The 24,428-nt window shown below is 41.6% G+C and overlaps 1 protein-coding gene and 1 pseudogene across 1 annotated transcript; one reads left to right on the plus strand and one right to left on the minus strand.

The window, feature by feature from the left end:
• Window positions 1-801: 801 nt before the first annotated feature.
• On the minus strand, window positions 802-3,898 carry LOC125209948. Its single transcript, XM_048109523.1, has 5 exons — window positions 3,583-3,898; window positions 2,154-2,303; window positions 1,394-1,540; window positions 1,074-1,172; window positions 802-857 (listed from the first exon to the last, which is right to left on the minus strand). Exons 1-5 carry the CDS (start codon window positions 3,647-3,649, stop codon window positions 802-804), a joined length of 519 nt encoding a protein of 172 aa, XP_047965480.1. The 5' UTR covers window positions 3,650-3,898.
• Window positions 3,899-18,534: 14,636 nt separating this feature from the next.
• LOC125209949 lies at window positions 18,535-23,825 on the plus strand (annotated as a pseudogene).
• The last annotated feature ends 603 nt before the right edge of the window (window positions 23,826-24,428 follow it).

The raw sequence follows: 24,428 nt of genomic DNA on the forward strand, positions 1-24,428 counted from the left end.
TAAAACTACTTAATTATGACCTTCCGTGCTTTTGGTTAATTATTGACCATTAGATCATTTAATCCTAGGGCCAAGACTTGGGCTGCATTTCTGGATTTAAATGCATTCTTGTTTTGATCATATTCCTTGGATATGAAGTTCAAATTATGGAATTAATTAGAATTTTTTTGAATTTTAATTCAATTTCAAATCCAAATGGATACTTTGTACTACCAAACATTGGAATTGGAAATTCCGTAGGCTCAGTTCCATGGTACCGAACAGCCCCTTAAATATTTTTAAAATATCAAATTTGTACTATTTGATTTTGATTTCATAGAGTGAATACAACGTACCTATTCCAAGGATTGCCAGCATTGGTTTGGATATTAACTTGACAAAGTTAATAAAAACGACGTAGGTCTTGGGAAGGATTTCATGTCCATTGGCCACGCGTTAGGTTAATTCCTCTACGGATAGAACAAATGAAATTAACTTAGTTTAGTTGTACAAATTTAAGGTTCAATATAAAAATATAAAATATGCTACACACGTACATGTCGACATTAATTGAGGCAGTATTACTATATTATTAGTGTCTATATTAAACGTGATTTAATTAGTGTAAGATGGGTACGTATTTATTTGCAAAATAAGTAAAGTTTTATGCACAAATTAGTTTGGCATGCATGATAATGATAATGATACACAACTTAGGTGGTAAGACATTTTCCTTCCGATCAATAAATTGGGGGTTTGAATCATCACAACTATGAGGGTAATTGAGAAACCATTATTGATATTTATTAACGAAAAAAGAAGTTAGTATTTGACCTTTTTTATCCCATTCATATTGGCGTCGCTCTGCATTTGCAGTCCTGCTTCCACACAAGACAATCACTGAAAACAAAGGAGGAGGTAGCAAACTCAACCCTTACACAGTTACAGGTAGGACAATTTTTTACAAATCAAAGTTTGATCAAAATTGATGTATTTTTTCCATTTTATTGAAATGAAACCTCTTTGAGCAGGATACAACTTTTCGAAATAAAGGCTACAAGTAATACTACTACTATTTAGTTCTGAATGCTCACTTAGTTTGTCAACAAAACCGTTTTTTGGAGTTTCGAGCTTCGCTTTCTTGTCATTGCCTATATTTTCTTCGTCGTGTTTCTGGCTGCTGTGACTGTTCACTGCGAAAAAATACAAAAAAAGCTTTAGGTTTAAACCTTATAATTTCAAATTAACTGTTCGGTATCACAAAAATATTTCACGCATGGACCCACAATACCACAAAACACTACAAATAACGTACACATTCACTCCATCTCCATTTTACTTTACTAATATTGCATTTAAACCCGAGCCATTTTCCAAGTTTCTATTTTTAGAAAAGGGGAGAGTATATACTTACATAGCCTTCGCAATATATTCCACAGTTGATTGAAGGTTACGAGGCAGGTATGATAATTCTCTGGATAATTTGCATCTTCCTTGTATTGAAGATCCGCCGCAGCTTGATTGGGCATCATCGAATGAGGCACCTTATCAACAAATATGCCTTTGACAAGGAATTTTCAAAAACCATGCTACCGTTAATAGAGGTTCTTATATTAACAAAACAAAAATAAAATCAAAACAAACTCATTCTTTGTCCAATGTTGCAATAAAAATGCTTCAAAATCGGTACGATGAAGGTAGCCACAAAGTTTTCGGTTCACGATTTCAGTGCTAAATTTTACTGTGCGCCCATGGCCACGTTTGTTTGTCATGATTTTGTCTGTGAAAGTAATTCAATTTCTTGATTATAATAGTAATAGTTTTATTATTATACTTTTTTATTGCTATAATGTTTTTAATTAATAACTTATCAAGAAAAGTTTGACGTGATTACAAATTATTATTATTATTATTTGATATTCATTAGGAGAATATTAAACTAATTTTAGAATTATGAATCATACTTAATTATAATTATAATAAATTATTATAGTATTTATTACTAATTTTTATTAGTATGTCTATTAACCTCTCTAGAAAGTTTTAATGTAACTACTTATTGAATTTGATTAATGAATATAGATAGTCTAAGAGGAATCGTATTTCCTTAAATAAGAATTATAGTCTCCAACAATATTACTTTCCTGATAAATAAAAATTATTTAAAGACTCACAATGATAGATGAGTTTATCAATGCCTCTAATTTTGCTTCCACTTTCAAAGGCAGATGGCTTGTTCGCCAGAATATGTAGCGGCGACACACCGTCCTTGTTGCGAGCTGCAACTAGCTTATTGTAGACTGTCATAATATCATAAGCCAAATCTGCAACCAAAAAGATTCAAAGAAATGAATTCCACAGGTACAAAATAAGAGAAACATAAAAGCATTCACAGTAGGAAGAGTCCTCCCACAACCTTCTCTCTTCTAACACCTTTTCACAGCTTTTCTAACAACCCTCCAATTTAATTTATTTTAATTATTGGTATTTATTAAATAGTTAAAAAATAAATTGCAGTGAATTATAGGGGAGCATTAGGGTGCATCCATAATTAGAGTCACAACGTACATCCAATCCCGTGCTGCCACGTGGCACAAAACATGTAATGTTGTAAATACAAAAATGCAATATACATTTGTGAAATTGTAGATGGATTTCTGCAAATTGCATTTTATATTGTTAAGTTTTGCATTTTAACATAAATTGTCTATGCAAAATAAACTATAATCTGTCTATATATAAAATACAAATTAAACACTCTATATCTTTAATATAGAACTCAACAAAAAAAAATGCAATCTGTCTATAACTAAAATGCAATATGCCGAAATCTATTTGTAACTCCTACACATATATATTGCATTTTAGTGTTTACAATATTGAATGTTTCGTGCCACGTGCCGGCACGTGATTGGATGTACGTTATAACTTCCGTCCCATTGGTGCCTGCCGGAGCCGTCCCATGGCTGAAGCCGCAATAGGGCTATCCCGCACGACAATGGGATGAGTGCTCTAAGATGATTAGATTAACATAAAAGTTAGTACTCCCTCTGTCCCGGCTAAGATGACACATTGCTTAGCCGGCACGGGGTTTTAGAAATTATTGGTTAAAATGTTTAATTGGAGAGAGAAAAGGTGAGTGTAAATATTAAAGTAGAGAGATAAAGAAATATGAATATTTTAATATGAGTGAGAAAAAGTGGTTGAGTGTATTAATCGGAGAGAGAAAATTTCTAAAAAAGGAAATGTGTCATCTTAGTTGGGACAAACTAAAAAGAAAAACGTGTCATCTTAAGCGGGACGAATGGAGTACCTTATTAAATGTTCCATATTTTTAATAAGGGCTAATGATAGTAATCCCTCCGTCCCAACTAAGTTGAGACATAACTTTTGGACACGAAGATTAAAAAGTTATGTCGAAAAATAGGAGAGATGAATAAAGTATGAAAGATAAAGAGACGGTAAAGTAGGTAATAGAATAATGTAATAGTGATTGGATGTTTTGTTTTTAGTCAAAAAAGGAATACGACTCAACTTAGTTGAGACGAATGGAGTAGTAATTTTGAAGAAATGGAAAAATGAGATGGAAAGAGACGAAAATACCCCCCTTCGAGGCAGGCATGCAGAATAGTGTCTCCGTCTCTTCCCCTGCAATAACGGTACCCTTCATCACCTACACAAAGCGAGTGCAGGGCATAAAACGACTCCTTCCGGCCGTGGAGGGCGGCGACGATGCAATGGCACAAGTCAGCGTTGCCGAGATGGGCAGCAAGGTGAAGAGGCATGTCGCCGCGTTTGTTGTACGCCCAGAGGGCTCCTTTTGTTTGGTAGACGATATCGACGAGCGCTTTCGCGATGGACGCCTCGCCGTTAGAGATGGCTATGTGCAGCGCGGTGTCGCAGGAGTTGCCCATTCTGAAGGTATGCAATTCTTCGCTTTCTTTGTATGCTCTGATCACTTCCTCCCAATTGTTTCTGTTAACTTCCCGGTATAATCTATCTCTCGATGACATTGTGCTAAGTGGGAGATAGAGGAGGAATGACTTGTGCTCTTTTCAGTGTTACTACAAATCTCTAATTTATGGACTAGAATTGACACACTGTTATATATTCCTTTTTTTTTTTTTTTTTTTTTTTTTATCATTGTTTTGGAATAAAGATGCAGAATATAATTAAAGTGCTGGCTGGCTTCTCACATAACTGCATAACACAACAAAGCGAATTATACATGTAGAAACTGCAGAATGTGCAAACCTAGCCCACATCGGATTACAAAGAGAAGTTGGAAATGGTATATAGTTTCAAAAATAAATCCGTGCAGACAAGCTAGACACAAAATGGACAATATAAAATTGATGTTGTAGTCGACGGTACTATGCTCTAATTTTTTAGATATAATTATATACTCCCTCCGTCCACACCCAATAATTTTGATAGTGAAAGGGAAAATAGTTGTAATATATATAGCACTCCCTTCATTCGTTGAAAATATGTACCGGATATTACTATTTTTTTCATTTTTAGTCTCTATATGTATATGAAAATTGTCTCATTTTTTTTCATTTTGAAATGTACTAAAAAATAGTCCCATTTCAAATATAGAAAATTCCTCTTAAATCATTACCATTACACTTATTTCTACTTATTTACAGCTTGTACCTATCATCTATTTCTCTTTCATATTTTACTCACTTTTTATTTGTCTCTCATACTTTACTCATTTTTTCTTTTTCTTTCTTACTTTATCAATTTATTATAAAAATTCTTGTCATGCACAAATAACACTATTTTTCATGGATGGATGGAGTATAATTTATAACTTAGAAAATATGTTAGCACTAATAGTATGAACTCATTATTCATTAATACTACTTTCTCTGCATTTTTTTCTCTCTTATTTTACCAATTATGTTTTGAATTCGTAAACAAACGGAATATTAGTTTAAGGTGAATAAATATGAGAGAAAAAATAAATATTATAGCATAGGGTGGTGATAAAATGCAAACTTATATATTATACAAACTCAAAACTCCTCAACACAGTTTCAACACAGTTTCAATACAATATCAACACAGTGTAAAATTTTAAGATTTTAATGTCAACACAATATCAACACAACATCAATCATTGACTACTTGTTGAAATTCTGTTGACATTTTCCTGTTGATGCTTTTTTGTGATCTATTTTTGACATTTTTCAATGGTCCAGATCATAGTTTTGAGTTTGTACAATATTTAGAGTTTTCATTTGATCACATTCCTACTCCTATATTTGATATAAAGAGTTGCACAATAAACACCAGGAGATACATTGATCAGTGAGGGGAAGAAGAACTTGGCTATTACGATTCCTCTCAATCTTCAAGCTCTTTTCATCGTATAGTGACGCGATAAATTCTAAACTTAAAATCCTAGATACGCCACAATAATACAGTCACCATCACGAAAGGAACAAGAAAGTCACCATTATTCCTTTCTTTTCTTTTAATTGTTGTTGTGGATATAAAGAAAAAGAATATAATTAGAGTGCTGGTTGTCTTCAGCTTTATTTTGTACTACAAATTTTCCTTTACAATGCTCCATCACATTAATCACACCTATCATATTTATTTTTGTACATAAATATAAAATTATATGCATACATATCCAATTCTAAAACAGTCTCGTGTTCCAAGGCTTTGGCCTTTATGTTTTGACATCTTATGCAAATATATTTTCTCTGTATTATTTTCATAATAAAAAAAATTTGTTACTTTGCTCTCTTGAAAATATGGCTTCTTCTAGGAATAAAATGAGGGAAAAATGTTTCAAGAGAATTTCATTTATTGACCGAATGGATATTACAACAATCAATATGTATTTTATGTTGGAAAAATTGGTTTTAAGCTAACGGGTCATAATTAATTTGGTGGTTTTGAGCTCGTAGTTAGTTTCTTAAAAAGTTTGATGGTTGTATACTTTATATTTAATTCTGTGTAAATAAAATGGTTGGGGATTTTCTGACGTTGTTATTAGATAATCATAACTTGTTTTCAAAACCAATTCTCGGTGAGTGAAAAATGATATTGTAACATTCCAGATTTTAGAACCCTAAATTTTGAGCCCTAGAATTTATTTTTGATGACGTGGCATCGAGAATGCTTTTATTTCGCGAGTTGATATGATCGATTTGAGTTAGGGTTTGTGTGAAAGTTTGAAAAGTCAAACTATTTAATTTAATGATGTGGCATGTGATATATTAAGATATGAGGCTATGTGGCAATTTAATTGTTTATGGGTGAGTGAGAATATTAGAGAAAATTTCCATAAATACTTGTCACCCTAATTCTTATAATTTTCGAACCCTAGACCCCTTGGGGGAAGAATTTCTATTTCTCCGGAATTTATTTAATCCTTGGAAAAATCGAGCCCCTTATTCTTCTAGTGATTTTCGAAAATCACTATATTTGGGAAGGAAGGAATTGTTTTATTTTATTTGGTTCCTTAATTGATTTCCTTCCATACCTAGAATTTAATTATTCTACCAAATCTTTCCATATTTCAAGAGAACCTTACCATACCTTATTTTAGTTATTAGTCAAAAATCCATACCTTATTTATGAGGCATAGTACACGCCTATTTTCAATGCAAGAGGGAGAATTTTTATTTTTATTCTACTCCATGATATTTTATTCTACTTGGAAAATATACCAAAAACAAAACCATGGCTAATTACCTAGCCTAATTTTCGAAAAAATAGGAGATATTGCCATCTTCTATTTTTGTTAATTCTTCTTCCCTACTTCACCATATTATTTTATTCTATTTATTTATAAGGCAAAAGATCTCACCAAATATTCTATTCTTATTACCTAAAGATCTCATTGGACTCTATAAATAAGAACCAAAAACCCCAACCCTAGCCCCCATATTTTCGGCCCCCTCACCCCCATACACTCTCTCAATATTTCTTCTACATTACTCCATTAATCCTTCACCCTTTGAGAAGAAATTGAAGTTTAATCCAAGAACTTTGAAGAATCAAGGCTAATACTTGTTTTCTACCGATTGTTTTTCGCTAAAAAGGTATTTTCGATTAAGAGTTATGTTTGTTCTTCTTCTACCTCTTCTTTTCTTCTTCGAACCGATTAATCGGTCTTCTTGAACCCTCATGCATCTTGGTTGAGTGAAAGAGGGATAAAAGGGGATGTGGGAACGTGTGTGTGTGTGTGCCGAGTGTGTGTATGGCGTGTGTGTGTGTGTACCGCGTGTGTGTGTGTTGTTGTGTGGTGTAGTGTGTGCTTGATAGTTAAATAATATGGTGTGATAAACATGATCTTGATTAATTAGTAATGATAAGATAAATCGTTGGGAAGAGGGAAAAAGTAATGAGACATGCATGAGTAAGAGTGGTGTTGAACCTAATTTGTGATATGTGCCTATGTGATTAAAAGGTGAAACTTTGGTTGCGAAGCCGGATAAAGGAAAAGCAAATCTACTTGAAAACTAAGCAATCAAGGTGGGCTTTACTCTTAAAACTCTCTTTTATTTTGTCAAAATGTTGTTTGGTGTTATAAGGGTGGTTTAACTGTTATGCCATGCCTATGTTTGTTTTAATGTGATTGTTGGATATGCTTATACGAATTCGGGTCTGAGTATGGGCCGCAAGCCCTACCAGGCTGTGTACACGATGGGATCGAGAGCCGTCCTTGCTAGTCGGCCGGTCTCGTGGGCGAAAAGTGTGGCCACACTTTCGTCGCACCATGGAATGATTGTTAATTGATGAGAAAATGGGAGGTTATTTTGACTGGCCAGTCTATGAAAATATATTTTGTGATACTCGTGATATTCTTTTGTAACTACTTAAAACTCGAGTTCACTTGGTAAGGGTGGCATAACTTATAAAATGTTTTGGCAACGAGCTCACTGAGTATTTCAAAATACTCAGCCCTGCATGTGTTTTCCTTATGTGCAGGTTGAATGACGACGAGTGGTGGCGGGTGTTGAGCAGATTAATGAATTAAAAAGGATATGTTGAACTTCAAGCGTAGTTGTGTCTTCATACATAGCTATACTTTCTCTTGGTCGTTTTCCGTTGAATTTTTGATACACGTTAAAATTTCTTTTCGGAATAATTGCATCTTGCCTTCGGTTTGAGGCCTTAGTCTTTTCTTGTGACTTCGTCTTGGATATTGAGCCGTGCTCTTAAGAGATTTTGATCGCCACTTATGATATCTTTCTTCCTTTAATCTTCTAGGTTAAGTTGTTGCATTTAATACTCTGATATCTCTTTCAATTCTTTTGGTCAACACTCTTTAAATGAAACCCTAGCCTATGTTTACTTCTTTAGAGTTGGTTTTGGGTAGCAGCCGCCGCATTTATTGTACCCTAGGAGGGCGGGCTGTTACAGATATGCTAAGTTAGTTGTGGTTGAATCTATCGGAAACTGCATGATTGCATAAGTGGTTGGCGCGCACAATCTAATGCAACAATGGGATATCCAAGATAGAACGAGGGATACAACTTTACTTCCTCTTTTTTTGAGCAATATTATGGAGTATAGAATTTGAATTAAAGGCAGAACACATTTTAAACATACAACGTATAACCAAATAAAAATAGGTCATTATTAAAGAACACATAGTGCGTTGTAAAATTATTTTAGTTTATTATAGTAAATTTGAATTTTAAAATGAACTAAACATTCTAAAAAAGTACTAGGTTATTTAAGATTAGAATTTGTAAAAATGAATTTAATGGTGACTTATAATGAACTATTTTTATTTAGTTCTGCATTTTGTGTTTAAAATTAGTTTTATCTTGATCACAAACCATATTATATATTATTAAAAGTTTATGAATTTCTTAAATAAAGTGTCCCTTACAGCAGGCTCAGCCTTTGTTTCTTCTTTAAGCCTTATTTTGTTGGGGGTTTAGTTTAACTAAACTTAGCTACCACTACAAATTCTAAACTCAAAATTATGGATGTGTCACTGTAAATTGTAATGCTGTGTATGTCACGAAAGGAAAAAGATAGGAATACATGCTGTTTATGTCACGAGAGGAAAAAGTAAGTCACTATTGTTGTTATTCTTTTAGTTATTGTTGTGGAAATATAGATATAGAATTAAAGTGATGGTTGTCTACTTGTCTTCAGCTTTATTTTGTAGTACACCTATCCTCCGGCGGGAACTGTTAGGTGTAATCCTCCTAACGTGATGCCGGAAGTTGATAGTAGAAGTCCCGGGAGGCGGAATCCCGTCGACAACTAGGGTTTGCAGAAAGCGATAAATGACAGAAAGAAAGTAGGCGAATTCTTGATACTTCTTTATTGAATTTAGCGCCTATTTATAATCTAAGGACCCTAGGGTTGATTCGACTTACGGCCCGGGAAAGAACCAACAAAGAAAACCCGGAACGGAGCTTATAATTTGCTCGACTCAATTGTTCAATAAAATAATAATAAATGCCAAAAACAATAACTAAAATAATAAGAAAAGTAATAAAAGATCCTAGACTACTCCACGCCTTATTTGGAGACGTAATCTCCAAATCTGATAGGCGGTCCTGCCGTTCTCCTTGACCTCCGGCGCTTGTCTTCCTCCCTTGACGCGGCCCTACCTCGCTCCACCGTTTCACAATCCACCTCCGGAACCTGCACCTCGTCTTCATCTTCATCCTCCACGCAGATGCGACTCTGCTCAGACCCACCCGAAGGCCCCTCTGTATCAACTCCCCCCCGGATAAGAGCATCCTTGTCCTCAAGGATTAAGTCCGAAAAGCGACGCCTAACCACTGGCAGCGGCTCCCACGTCGGGTTCACGCCTCCATCATCCTCCCACTGCAGCAAGGCCTCCTCCAACCGCTCCCCATCGCGCCATACCGTCCTGCTGCTCACCCACCTCAAGGGTCTCGAAACCGGGCGGCCACGAGCAAACAGAGGCGGCAGAGCAAACGTCTCAGGCGAAGCCCCCTGCACGAACGGGCGTAGCAAACTCACGTGAAACACATTATGAACGCGGCTACCCTCCGGTAACTGAAGGCGATAAGCCACCTGCCCAATACGCTCCAGCACCTCATACGGCCCAAAGAACCTACGCGCCAACTTTGACGACAGAGGCTTTGCAACCGAATACTGCCGATACTGCTGCAACTTTAAAAGCACTCTATCGCCCACCATGAACTCCACGTGGCGACGATGTTTGTTAGCGGCAACCCGCATACGCTGTTGGGCCCTCTCCAAGTTCCCACGCAAAGTCACAATTAACTCACCACGTTGGCGAATCAAAGCGGCGACGTCCCCAGGAGTCGTCCTTGAAGGCTCAGCTGCCACCAATGGCGGGGGATCGCGACCATACAGAGCCTTGAACGGCGAAGTCCCCAGACCTTCGTGATAAAAACAGTTCAAGGCCAACTCCGCCCACGGTAAGAAATTCACCCACTTGTTTGGTTTATCTGCAACGAACGAGCGCAAATACTGTTCCAGCCCCCGATTCCGCACCTCCGTCTGTCCATCCGATTGAGGGTGATAAGCTGTCGTGAAATGCAATTTCGTGCCGCTCAAGCGAAGCATCTCCTCCCACACATCATTTAAAAATACCGAGTCTCTGTCCGAGACCAAAGTCTTTGGAAGCCCATGATGCTTAACCACGGTCTCAATGAAGAGATTCCCCACCCGCAAGGCGTTGAAATGTGGGGGCAATGGCGCGAAATGCGCATATTTGCTCAACCTATCAACCACCACCATAATAGTAGTAAAACCCCGAGATTGAGGTAGGCACATCACAAAGTCCATCGACACGTCTTCCCAAACTTGAGAAGGAATAGGCAGCGGCTGCAGCAACCCCGCAGGCTTTTGGGTCGAATACTTCGTCGTCTGACAATCGACACACGCCTCTACATACCGCTGAACCTCTCTTCGCAAGTGTTTCCAATAGAATTGCGCCGCAATCCAGCGGAAAGTCCTCTCAACACCCGGGTGACCAGCCTGTGGGGTGGAATGGTGTTCATATAACAGAGGCAACTTTGCCGCTGACTTCTCGCCGACATAAATCCTGCGCCCCCGATAAATTAAACCCCCAACAAACGAGAGGCGCGCCCCTGCCTTGCCCTCCTTGATCGACGTTCGAATCTCCAGTAGATCGTCCAACACATCGGCCTCCTTTAATAGGATTTCAAGGATATCAGGCACCGGGTGCGCCACCAGCTCCAATAGGTCGGTGTCAGCCTGTTCCCCGTCTGCCGCCTTTGCATCAGGTTCCATATCTCGACGCGATAACGCATCCGCCACGCGGTTGGACGCCCCTGTTTTGTACTCGATACGAAACTTGTACCCCATTAATTTTCTTGCGTAGAATTGTTGGTCCGGAGTTTGAATAATCTGTTGGAGAAGTTCCTTCAAGCTCTTTTGATCGCTCCAGATCACAAATTCGCGACCCAACAAGTATTGGCGCCACTTTTGCACTGCTTCCACGATCGCGTACAATTCCTTATGATATGTAGAAGACACCTTTCGGCGTGGGCCCAATTTCTTGCTGAAGTAAGCTAACGGGTGGCCATCCTGAAGAAGTACTGCCCCCACACCAAAGTCTGACGCATCTGTCTCAATGCAGAAGACCTTGGAAAAATCGGGCAAACACAGCACAGGGGCTGAAGTCATTGCCGCCTTTAGCGCCCCAAAACTATCTTCTGCCGTGGGAGACCAAGCAAACGCCTCCTTCTTGAGTAGTTCAGTTAAAGGGCCGGCGATAGTCGCATAATTAGCAATGAACCGCCGATAATAGCCCGTGAGGCCCAAGAAACCTCGCAACTGTTTAACAGACGTCGGAACAGGCCACTTGACCATTGCGGCGATCTTTTCTGGATCAGCCTTCAATTGGCCCTCGGAAATCAAATGCCCCAAATATTCAACCGTTGTGCTGCAGAAAACACATTTGGACATCTTCACAAAGAACTGATTAGCCTTCAAAATTGTAAGGACCTCATGCAAGTGTCGCACGTGGGACTGGAGGGTCGGACTGTAGATCAGGATGTCGTCAAAAAAGACGATAACAAAAACGCGCAATAAGGGTCTGAAAATCGCGTTCATGGCTGCTTGGAACGTGGAGGGAGCATTTGTAAGGCCAAAAGGCATCACCATGAACTCAAAATGCCCGTCGTGCGTCCTAAAGGCAGTCTTGAAGACGTCATCCGTGTGCATTCGAATCTGATGGTACCCGGAGCGCAAGTCAAGCTTTGTGAAAAAACGCGCTGATCCTAGTTCATCAAATAACTCGTCCGAGGTGGGAATAGGGAAATGATCGGGTACCATGGCCGTATTCAAGGCCCTGTAGTCGATGCAGAACCTGAACGTACCATCCTTCTTCCTAATGAGTAATACCGGCGACGAGAACGGGCTCTGACTTGGTCAGATAACGCCCGCTGCCAACATCTCCTTCACCTGCCACTCGATCTCATTCTTTTGAAAGTAGGGGTAACGGTATGGCCGCACATTAACCGGTTTCGAATTCGGCAGCAAATGAATGCGATGATCGAACGGGCGGGGCGGCGGCATACCAACTGGAGTGCGAAAAACCCCCTCATGAGATCCCAAAACAGCCAGCACCATGGGATCGAGGTCCTGCGGAAACTGCGGCGACTCCGAATCTGACCCCATCTCCGCCACTTTGGGGATTGCCACCAATTCGAACATGTCCACCTCACCTCTTAAGGATAACAAGGCCGCGACGGTTTTGAGGGTCACTTGCTGAGCAATGGGAGACGAAACCTTCAAGCAAATAGGAATCCCATTACGGACAAACTCCAGTGTCCCTTCCACAAAGTCACTGGTGACGCGTCTCATCGATCTTAGCCATGCCAACCCGAGTATCACCTCCGGTCCATGAACCGGCAGTATATGAAGATCTATCAAAAACACATGCGATTGGATCACCACCCGCGTCTGTAAACTAGCGTGCGAACACACCAAAGAGGCACCGTTCCCAACATACACCCGAAAAGGCCTAATCGCGGTCAGTGGAAGCGACAGCCGCTGCGCCACGTTGGGATGCAAAAAATCATGAGAGCTCCCCGTGTCTACCAGAATGACCACCGGCTCGGCCCCAATCGTACCCTATAACTCCATCGCCTCTGGCCGTTGTCTCCCCTCCAATGCGTAGATGTGAGAAAGGTCAGCCGTGATCACCTCCGCGTCTGGCTGCTCCTCTGGAGTAATAGGTTCGTCAACATCCTCCTCCATATCCCCACCCATATATGCCAAAAAAGGTCGTTTGCAAGCATGATTCGGTACCCACTTCTCCTAGCAATAAACACACAAACCTCGTCTCGTTCGATCTGCCCGTTCAGCCACCGTCAGCCTGAAGGCAACTTTGCATACTCCGGGCCACGTGCGTAAACTGGTCTGGTTGAGGGTTGGGCAGGATGCTGTGGCTGAGACGACGCCGGAGTCGGGTTTCGCTGCTCTCGGGGAGGCCAATTTCGCCGCTGAGAACCTGCCTGAACAGGGGGTGACTCCGCGCTGCTGTCAAATTCGATTGCGAGGGCCATCGCTGCCGCCACCGATCTAGGGTGTTGATGCTTGACTTGTTTCCGAACTGGTTGCTGAAGCCCGGCGATATAAATAGGCAGGAATGTAGATTCTGGGACATTAGGAATCCGGTTCCTCATAGACTCAAAGGTAGCGTTGTAATCGGCCAGGGTCCCTGTCTGTACCAACTTTGCGATTAATCCTAGATAATCCTCAAAGCACTGAGGATCAAAACGACGTCGTACGTCCTCCAAAAAATCAGTCCAAAGCACCACCGGGTTACTGGCACGGTAGTTGAACACCCACTCCGCTGCTTGGTGTTCAAACAACATAACTACATAATGCAGCCGATACGCCTCGGGCATCCTCAGGTGATCAAAATAATATTGAATACGGGCGATCCAATTGACTGCATCCGTGCCGTTGAAACGCGGTGGTTTCATCTTCACATCGCGCGGTTCCTCTCACGCCCGATGTCCTCCATTATTATTCCACAACGGGTTATCCCAAGACGTCTGTTGTCTATTTGTCGCTGAATTCGGTCCCTGGTGGCCTCCCGGAGGGTCCCACGGGGTAAGCGGGCCCAGACCCGGCTGCGAACTACTGCCTCTCCCTCCAAATTGGCCCGATATAGGCATAGGCGTCGTAATAGACCCTATTGCAGTCACCCCCCTGCTCAAATCAGGAACCAATCCGAGCTGGTCCCACGAGCGAAATCCATTAGTGGTCGGAATACTTGTGAGAACCGACTGAGTAGCGAGGGCACCAGGCATCGAACGGGGGAGAGAATCGGTAAACCAGTGAGACGGTAAACCTAAGCTTTGCGTTGATTCCGCACGCGGTGGCACCAGCCGGCGATCAAAATCATCCATCCTCGTCTCAAACCGTGCCATAGAGGCCAAAATATGTTCGAACATCGTTGACACCGAATTCGGTCCCTGAGCGTTCGATCCTGATGATGCGCCCACCATGCTCGGCGAAATCATCGACCTGATCACCAAGCCCTCCGAACGTCCGACATCAGTAGTAACGACGTCTATGAGTTCAGTGAAAGCACCAAATTGTTAGGTGTAATCCTCCTAACGTGATGCCGGAAGTTGATAGTAGAAGTCCGGGAGGCGGAATCCCGTCGACAACTAGGGTTTGCAGAAAGCGATAAATGACAGAAAGAAAGTAGGCGAATTCTTGATACTTCTTTATTGAATTTAGCGCCTATTTATAATCTAAGGACCCTAGGGTTGATTCGACTTACGGCCCGGGAAAGAACCAACAAAGAAAACCCGGAACGGAGCTTATAATTTGCTCGACTCAATTGTTCAATAAAATAATAATAAATGCCAAAAACAATAACTAAAATAATAAGAAAAGTAATAAAAGATCCTAGACTACTCCACGCCTTATTTGGAGACGTAATCTCCAAATCTGATAGGCGGTCCTGCCGTTCTCCTTGACCTCCGGCGCTTGTCTTCCTCCCTTGACGCGGCCCTACCTCGCTCCACCGTTTCACAATCCACCTCCGGAACCTGCACCTCGTCTTCATCTTCATCCTCCACGCAGATGCGACTCTGCTCAGACCCACCCGAAGGCCCCTCTGTATCAGGAACACACACACACACATCAAATGAGGGGCTTAAGTAATTGCAAAACTACTTTTTTTAGTATAAATGTGGTTGATTATTTTGATATTTTATGTGTCGTAGTGTAAGAGCCCCTACATCATAATGAAATACTATAAGAAAGTTATTATCTTGAAACTACGAGCATAGAATTTTTATTACCCTATCAAAATAATTTTCTGCGCCTGTCACTATATATGCATGCAAGAACCCAGTGGTGGTGCGTGGTTAGCCTTGGCCATCCACAGTAGTGTACTACGTATTTATTTGTCTTAAGCGTGTTGTTGCGGTCTTTATGATGCCATAATCAATATTTTCTCTTATACTAGTATTATTTTCAAAATTTAAAATTAACTTCAATTAACTAACGTTGTAGTGCGAAACTGTGATGACTTTGAAGTCACGAGTTCAAAGATGAATTTGGATTCTGTTAAAGAGTTAACAAGCAAGCTGGTTTCTCTGCTCCAACTCCAATCCAGGTCAAGGTCGTGATATAGTAGCCATTGCCAAGACAGGATCTGGGAAGACTTTGGGTTACTTAATCCCTGGATTTATTCATCTGAAAGAAAAGCGCAATAATCCTAAAATGGGTCCAACTATCTTGGTGCTATCGCCAACAAGAGAGTTGGCAACGCAGATACAAGATGAAGCAGTCAAGTTTGGGAAATCATCTAGGATATCTTGCACGGTAGTACACTATTTCTTGTATTCTATTTCTGCATATCTTTATAGAAGTCATTTCCTTTTCACATTGACAGAGGACTTTTCTGTTGGCCTGAGATTCTGTTTTCCTTTTGGATTTTCTTCATTGATTGTATGATGCGAACCCAACCGACACGCATCATGCATCGAGCCCGCTCAAGGACGTACACCAAAAGAGGACGAGGAAGATGAGTAGGAAGATGCTAGAGTCCTTAGGTCTGTTCATAACAAGCTTAAGACTCAAAGAGGAGGCCCAGAAGGAAGACCCGAGTGTCTCGAGAGCAATACACCAAATTCGGCTCGACCCCGCACCAAATCGGAACTGGGGGTCTGTTCAAACGCCAATCTGCCTACTAAGACGGTGTCCAAATGCTGATCCAAGACCACCATCGTCTTCATCGTCGAAATACCTTCGCGTGGGTAACTCACACACCCCAAACGGAGTTCAGATGAGAGAGATATGGCCGTTTGACGAAAGTCGCGCAGAGCTGCCGAGGAACTAACCGTGACCGGGCGAAAATCGCCCGTCCGGGCAAGAAAAACGCCCGGCGACAGACGAAACGCCCGGGAAAGGCCCAAAATGCCCGGCCGGGTATTTTGTCCGAAAATGTCATTTTTTAAAGCTTTTGAAGACTATTTTCTCTTTCCTTTGTTTTAGTATAAATACTCCTTTTAGGGTTTCTTCATTCTCAGCTTTGAACATTTTGTAAACACTAAAGACTCCATTGTGAGCATTCCTCTTCAACTTTTGAAGATTTATCCAAAATCCCTTGTGGTTGCATTTTAATCTATTGCCGGGCTTAGATTGAATGTTAAGGTATGCAATTCTAGTTCTTGTGTTGCTAGTTTTGTGGAGCCATTAGATTTTTGCTTTGGTGAAAGTTGCCTTGGGTTGTCTTCATTGTTTTGTAGAAGGTCCATAGGTTCCAAGCATTTATCTAAATCATAACACCTTCATCCTCTTCCTTTTCCATCATTTTTATTGTTTCATTTCTTGTTGGGTTTGTTGGGTTGTTGAAATATTTACAAGAGCAAGTCCGGGGCAAACATACGTGTCTTGAATCCCTAAGATTCACATTATTTGGTATCAAGAGCCATTGGTTCTTGTTCTTGTAATTGTTAGAAAAAAAAAAGAAAAAAAAAAGAAAAAAAAAGAAAAAAAAGAGAAGAGATATCTCAAGTTCTACCTTTGGGCTTTAGTCATTGGGTGTATCAATTTGTTTGTTACAAAGTCTTAGGCCAATATTACATCAATTGCTTGGTCTATTATTGTGGGTTGAAATCGAGCACACAAAGTGTTTGTTGAATTGTCTTATTGGCTTAGCACCTTGCTTTCACTATATCTTGTGGCTTCTAGAACTAGTAATTAGTTGGCTAGTTGCATATCTTGTTTGTTAAATTGTGCGACCCTTGTGGATTAACATCTTGAGAGCAAGTGAGGGAGAGTATCCTAGCCCCCAAAATTTCTAAGCCTTCCGAGTGACATTGGGCGTGAGTTTTGGGAAAAGGGGATTTACATTGTGGGAAGTGAGCTCCTCACTAGAACCTCCATTCTCGGGTGTGTGCGTTTTTTGTGTTACTAACAAAAGGGACTTGTCCCTAGTCTTTGCAAAATTTGTTTTGTAGGTACTCAACATGCCACCGACCACTAGAAATGGAGCCTCTAGGCAAAACTCGCCTATAGGAGATGATGTGCCGGTCCTTGCGTCGTCATCCGAGGGATCTATAAAGGAGCTACTCACAATGCTCTTGGATAAGGTGGATGGAGTTGATCGGAGAGTGAATGAGATGCAAGGCGACATCAACGCCGTGCAAGGGGAATTCACCGTCCTACATGAGGATGTGGCTATATTGCGGGATAGGGTGGAACACCACTCCACCTCATTACCACTTACACACCGAGCCGGGGCGGGGAATGGAAGTTACCGAAGTCTTACAGGAGAGAGTGAAGCCGGGTATTCTCATTATCCGAGTCATCACGAATATACCGACGAAGAATATTGGAGACGGAGGCCTTTCCGGAACCAAAATGGAAGAGGAGGAGGCCGTGGTAACCATAGATTCAATGGAGTGCCTAGAAGAAACCATCGTGAAGAGTACGAAGGAGAGGGGCCAAGATATGATGACCCTTCAAAGAACTTCAAGCACACTATTCCTGAGTTCCATGGAAAGTTTGAGCCCGATACCTACCTAGAATGGGAGTCTCAAGTAGACAAGATTTTCTCCCTTCACAACTACTCGGAGGTGGATAAGGTTAAGTTAGCTATTACCGCGTTTCGAGGACATGCCAACACTTGGTTGTCGGACCTTATGAGGCAAAGAAGGGCCGCAGGACGAGGGGAGATGAGAACATGGGTCGAGTTGAACGATCTAATGAGGAGTACATTCGTGCCTCGATCCTACTATCATAAGTTGAGGGGAGAGCTACAAGACTTGAAGCAAGGGAGTAAGAGTGTCATGGAGTACTATTATGAGTTGATAGCACTCAAGGGGAGAGTTGGGATCGAGGAGAGCGAAGAGGTTACCCAAGACCGCTTCATCCACGGGCTTAATGTGCACCTGAAGCACAAGGTCCAAGTTGAAGCCATGAGAGGTTTGACCATGGATGAGGTTCTCGGGTTCGCCGAGACGTTTGAGCGGCAAGGCAAGGAGAAATCCGTGAGCAAGGGGAAGGCGACCTCAAAGGAAGGGAGAGGCACCCACCACTCCTAGCACTTTGCCAAAAACTCCAATGAAAGCACTAACGGCCCCTCCACCGACCAAAGGGACCCCACAGACCGGTGAAAGAAGAACTCAATGCTTCAAATGTAAGGGATTTGGCCACTATGCTAGGGAATGCATCAATCAACGAGTTATGGTAATTGGGGCGGACGGCCAAATCTATAGTGAGGATGAAGATGAGGCGGATGAGGAAGAAGGGGGTGAGTCTTGCCCAAACACAAATATTGGGTTCTCTAGTGAAGACGAGTTGACCGAAAGGGTGACCAATCTTGTGGTCCTCCGCACGTTAAGTGCCCAACCAAAGCAAGATGAAAGTGTAGAGCAACGTTCCAATATCTTCCATATGAAGTGTAAAGTTCAATTCAAAACTTGTCTTGTGATTATTAACGGAGGAAGTTGCACCAACGTGGTGAGCGAAAGGTTGGTTGCAAAGTTGCAATTGCCGGTGACGAGGCACCCAAACCCATACCGACTCCAATGGTTGGGTGAAAGTGGGGATCTCAAGGTATCGGCCCAAGTCCAAGTACCATTGAAGATTGGGGAATTTGAGGAGAAGGTACTTTGTGATGTTATTCCCATGTCCGCTTGCCACTTACTTCTTAGTAGGCCTTGGGAATATGACAAAAAGGTGTCAAAGGACGGGTACACAAATGAATACTCTTATGTGTCCCATGGGAAGAGGATCCGTTTAAAGCCCTTGTCCCCTATTGACATCATAGAAGCCCATAAACACTTGAGTAGAGAGCGAGAGAAAGAAAAAAGGCATGAGAGTGAAAGAAAAAAGCCAAGTGAGTGTGGGGGTGGTGAGAGTAAATCCAAATCCAACAAGAGTGACACCCAAAAACCCCGTGAGAGAAAAGAGTGTCTCCTAGCCACTAAATCCGAACTTGGGTGGGCACTTCAAAGCCACTCTCCATTACTACTCGCCATTCCAAGGCGGATTTGCTTGACTAACACTAACCTTGAGCTTGTCTCGGATATTGTTAAAGTTATTTTGCAGGAGTTCGAGGATGTGTTTCCAAGTGAGCTCCCCAACGAGCTTCCTCCAATTCGGGGAATTGAGCATCAAATGGATTTCTTGCCGGGTTCTTCTTTACCAAATCGAGCTGCCTACAAAGCCAATCCGAACGAGACCAAGGAATTGCAAAGGCAAGTCGAGGAGCTCCTTGCCAAAGGTTTGGTCCGTGAATCTCTCTCTCCATGTGCCGTGCCGGTTATACTTGTGCCTAAAAAGGATGGCTCTTGGAGAATGTGTGTTGATTGTAGGGCCATCAATAAAATCACCATTAAGTATAGGCATCCCATACCTAGGCTTGATGACATGCTTGAGGATTTGTGTGGTGCTACTTGTTTCTCAAAAATTGATCTTGCTAGTGGATATCATCAAATTAGGATGAAGGAATGTGATGAATGGAAAACGGCTTTCAAAACTAAATTTGGGTTGTATGAGTGGTTAGTTATGCCCTTTGGTCTAACTAATGCTCCTTCTACTTTTATGAGGTTGATGAACCATGTGCTTAGACCTTTGATAGGAAAATTTGTTGTGGTTTATTTTGATGATATCTTGATATATAGCCCAAATGTTGAAGAGCATGCTAGGCATCTTAGGCAAACACTTTTGCTTTAGAGAGAACACAAGTTGTATGCTAAATTGCCTAAGTGTGTGTTTTGTGTTGATGAAGTTATTTTTCTTGGATTTGTTATGGGGAGGGATGGTGTCAAGGTGGATGACGAAAAAGTTAGGGTCGTAAAAGAGTGGCCCAAACCTAGGAATTTTAGTGAGATACGCTCTTTTCACGGCCTTGCTAGTTTCTATAGAAGGTTCGTGAGGGACTTCTCAACCAAAGCCGCCCCTTTGAACTATCTTGTAAAAAAAGAATGTTGTTTTTAAATGGGGAGAGGAACAAGAGCATGCTTTTAATACTTTAAAGCACGACCTCACACATGCACCTTTACTTGCATTACCCAATTTTGATAAAACTTTTGAGCTTGAATGTGATGCTAGTGGAGTAGGGATTGGGGGAGTGTTGATGCAAGAAGGGAAACCTATTGCATATTTTTCGGAAAAACTCAATCAAACTCATTTGAACTATCCCACTTATGATAAAGAGCTTTATGCTATTGTGAGGTGTTTGGAAAATTGGCAACACTTTTTGATGCATAGGGAGTTTGTCATCCACACGGACCACGAGTCCATCAAATTCTTGGGTGGTCAACACAAGTTAGACAAGAGACACGCCAAGTGGAGTGCCTTCTTGGAGACTTTCCCATATGTCATCCGGTACAAAAAGGGGAAGGAAAATGTGGTCGCCGATGCCTTATCTCGTAAGCCATCCTTACTTCTTCTTGAAAGTGGTATTTATGATAGTGACGCCCTTGTGTTGAGAAATAGCATGCTTACTATTTGTGTTTCCAAATTCTTTGCTTTTGATCATCTTAAGGAGCTTTATGAGCATGATAATGATTTTGCATCTATCTTTGTTGTGTGTGAAAAGGGATCATTTGAGCAATTTTATAAGCATGAGGGTTACTTGTTTAAGGGGAATAGATTGTGCATTCCCAAAGGATCTTGGAGGGAAGTGCTTGTGAGGGAGTCCCACCTTGGGGGATTAATGGGCCATTTTGGGGTAGCTAAGACCTATGATATCTTAATTGAGCATTTTTATTGGCCAAAAATGAAGAGAGATGTGCGGCGTTTTGTGGGAGGGTGCATTGAGTGTAGACAAGCTAAGTCTAAGAGCAACAATTATGGCCTCTATACCCCACTCCCTACCCCTTCCCACCCTTGGATAGATTTTTCTATGGACTTTGTGCTCGGTCTACCTCCTTCTCAAGCCCGGAATGATAGTATCTTTGTGGTAGTGGATAGGTTTTTCAAGATGGCTCATTTTATTCCATGTAGGAAGAACAATGATGCTAAACACATAGCCGGTCTCTTCTTTAGGGAGGTGGTGAGGATCCATGGGGTTCCCCAAACTATAGTGAGTGATAGGGATGTCAAGTTCCTAAGCTACTTTTGGAAGACTCTTTGGACTAAACTAGGAACCAAACTTTTATTCTCTACCACGGCGCACCCTCAAACCGATGGGAAAACCGAGGTGGTGAATCGCACCCTAGGGGCTTTACTTAGGGCTTTGGTTAGTGAGAATAGGAAGACATGGGAACCTTGCCTACCCATTGCCGAGTTTGCTTACAACCGGACCATGCACTCTACTACCGGTCATTCTCCATTTGAAATTGTTTATGGATTTAACCCGCTAACCATGATGGACCTAGCGGTGTCGGCTTTGCCTTCTTCTTTTGTTTGTGATGTAGATGGTGCCCAAAAGGCGCAATTTGTGAAGGACCTCCATGTCAAGGTCCAAGAGAACATTAGCAAAAGGAATGAGCACAATGCGAGGATGGCCAACAAGGGGCGGAAAGAAGTGGTCTTCAACCCGGGGGACATGGTGTGGGTTAACTTTCGGGCGATCCGTTTCTCGGACAAGGTGAAGTCCAAGCTTGCGGCACGCGGAGGTGGCCCATTCCGAGTCAAGGAGAGGATCAACAACAATGCCTATATCATCGAGTTGCCGGGCGAATTCAAGGTGCACCCCACATTCAATGTGTCCGACTTGAGCCCTTTTGAGTTTGCAAGAGATGAGCCGGATTTGAGGTCAAATCCTTCCCAAGAAGATGGGGATGATGCGAACCCAACCAACACGCATCATGCATCGAGCCCGCTCAAGGACGTACACCAAAAGAGGACGAGGAAGATGAGTAGGAAGATGCTAGAGTCCTTAGGTCTGTTCATAACAAGCTTAAGACTCAAAGAGGAGGCCCAGAAGGAAGACCCGAGTGTCTCGAGAGCAATACACCAAATTCGGCTCGACCCCGCACCAAATCGGAACTGGGGGTCTGTTCAAACGCCAATCTGCCTACTAAGACGGTGTCCAAATGCTGATCCAAGACCACCATCGTCTTCATCGTCGAAATACCTTCGCGTGGGTACCTCACACGCCCCAAACGGAGTTCGGATGAGAGAGATATGGCCGTTTGACGAAAGTCGCGCAGAGCTGCCGAGGAACTAACCGTGGCCGGGCGAAAATTGCCCGGCCGGGCAAGAAAAACGCCCGGCGACAGAGGAAACGCCCGGGCAAGGCCCAAAATTCCCGGCCGGGCATTTTGTCCGAAAATGTCATTTTTTAAAAGCTTTTGAAGACTATTTTCTCTTTCCTTTGTTTTAGTATAAATACTCCTTTTATGGTTTCTTCATTCTCAGCTTTGAACATTTTGTAAACACTAAAGACTCCATTGTGAGCATTCCTCTTCAACTTTTGAAGATTTATCCAAAATCCCTTGTGGTTGCATTTTAATCTATTGCCGGGCTTAGATTGAATGTTAATGTATGCAATTCTAGTTCTTGTATTGTTAGTTTTGTGGAGCCATCAGATTTTTGCTTTGGTGAAAGTTGCCTTGGGTTGTCTTCATTGTTTTATAGAAAGTCCATAGGTTCCAAGCATTTATCTAAATCATAACACCTTCATCCTCTTCCTTTTCCACCATTTTTATTGTTTCATTTCTTGTTGGATATCTTTTTAGAAGTCATTTCCTTTTCACATTGACAGAGGACTTTTCTGTTGGCCTGAGATTCTGTTTTCCTTTTGGGTTTTCTTCATTGATTGTATATGTGAATGTTGTGATTTTTCCTCATTTATCTGCTTCATGCTGAATCAGCTGCCATTTGTTTATTTCATAACAGTGTGTATATGGAGGTGCACCAAAAGGGCCTCAGATTAAAGACTTAGACGACAGAGGTGTTGATATTGTGGTCGACTGAATGATCTTTTGGAGTTTATCTCCATCAAATTTCATATTTGGTGTTGGATGAGGCAGACGGGATGGGCTTTGTTTACTTATCTGCATTCGATTTTGTTAGTTCCGGAAGAAAATTCGATTTATTAAATTCTACACTCCAATACATAAGATTGTGTGATTCTACTGGACACAACATTATTAAAATTTGCAATCACAGATGTTTGTTACAGGGTGGTAGTAAACTATGACTTTCCGAATGGAGTTGAGGATCATGTGCACAGAATTGGAAGAAGTGGTGCCACTGGAGAGGCTTACACTTGTTTCGGTGATGAGGATGCAAGACATGCTTCCGATCTTGTCAAAATTCTGGAAGGAGCTAATCAAAATGTCCCTGCTGAAATGGCATCACGTGGTGGTGGGATGGAAAGAGGGAGGCGCCTGTGGGGCTCTGGCTCTTCAGGACGTGATGTCGGATTAAGTGGACGTAATGACTCTCCCTCCTGATAGACAGGACAAGTATATTATGTTTTGTATCCAAGTGCATTGTGTTATCCTTAAAGAAGTACGAAGCCCGGTCGGGATGCACTGTGTTACTTGGGCAAAAATCGTTGCAGGTCTGACTCGAGAACACGACGCTTACTTGGTTCGGCATTAAGGCCACATAATCCCACTCCAGAAAACTGGATTGAATTTGAAGTATAACTCTCTATTTCTTACTTGATGCCTCGGCTTTTAATTACACACGACAAACACTCTCAACAATCAAACCACAAATAGGCCAGACTTGTATTCATATAGACAAAGGGAAAAAAGTAGAGAATCAAAATCAACAACAGTTTGCCTACCATGTGGACCGTACGTGGCTTTCGACGTGCACCGTCTCACTCACCACCGGTCCACCGCCATTCCCTCAGCCGTGCCTCAGGTCCGCCCCAATAAAGTGCACTGTATGACTTATTCTAGAATAACATCTAAAACTACAGTATATTATAGTCTCAACTATAAGGAATTTTCAGATACAAATCTATCAGCAGCCAACCTTGCTCCTAAATCCTTTTTTTTTTTTTTAATTAAAAAACGAGGTTGAAATTCACACTAATATCTGTG

The sequence above is a fragment of the Salvia hispanica genome, chromosome 3 (assembly GCF_023119035.1).
Source record: "Salvia hispanica cultivar TCC Black 2014 chromosome 3, UniMelb_Shisp_WGS_1.0, whole genome shotgun sequence".
NCBI classification, from domain to species: Eukaryota; Viridiplantae; Streptophyta; class Magnoliopsida; order Lamiales; family Lamiaceae; genus Salvia; species Salvia hispanica.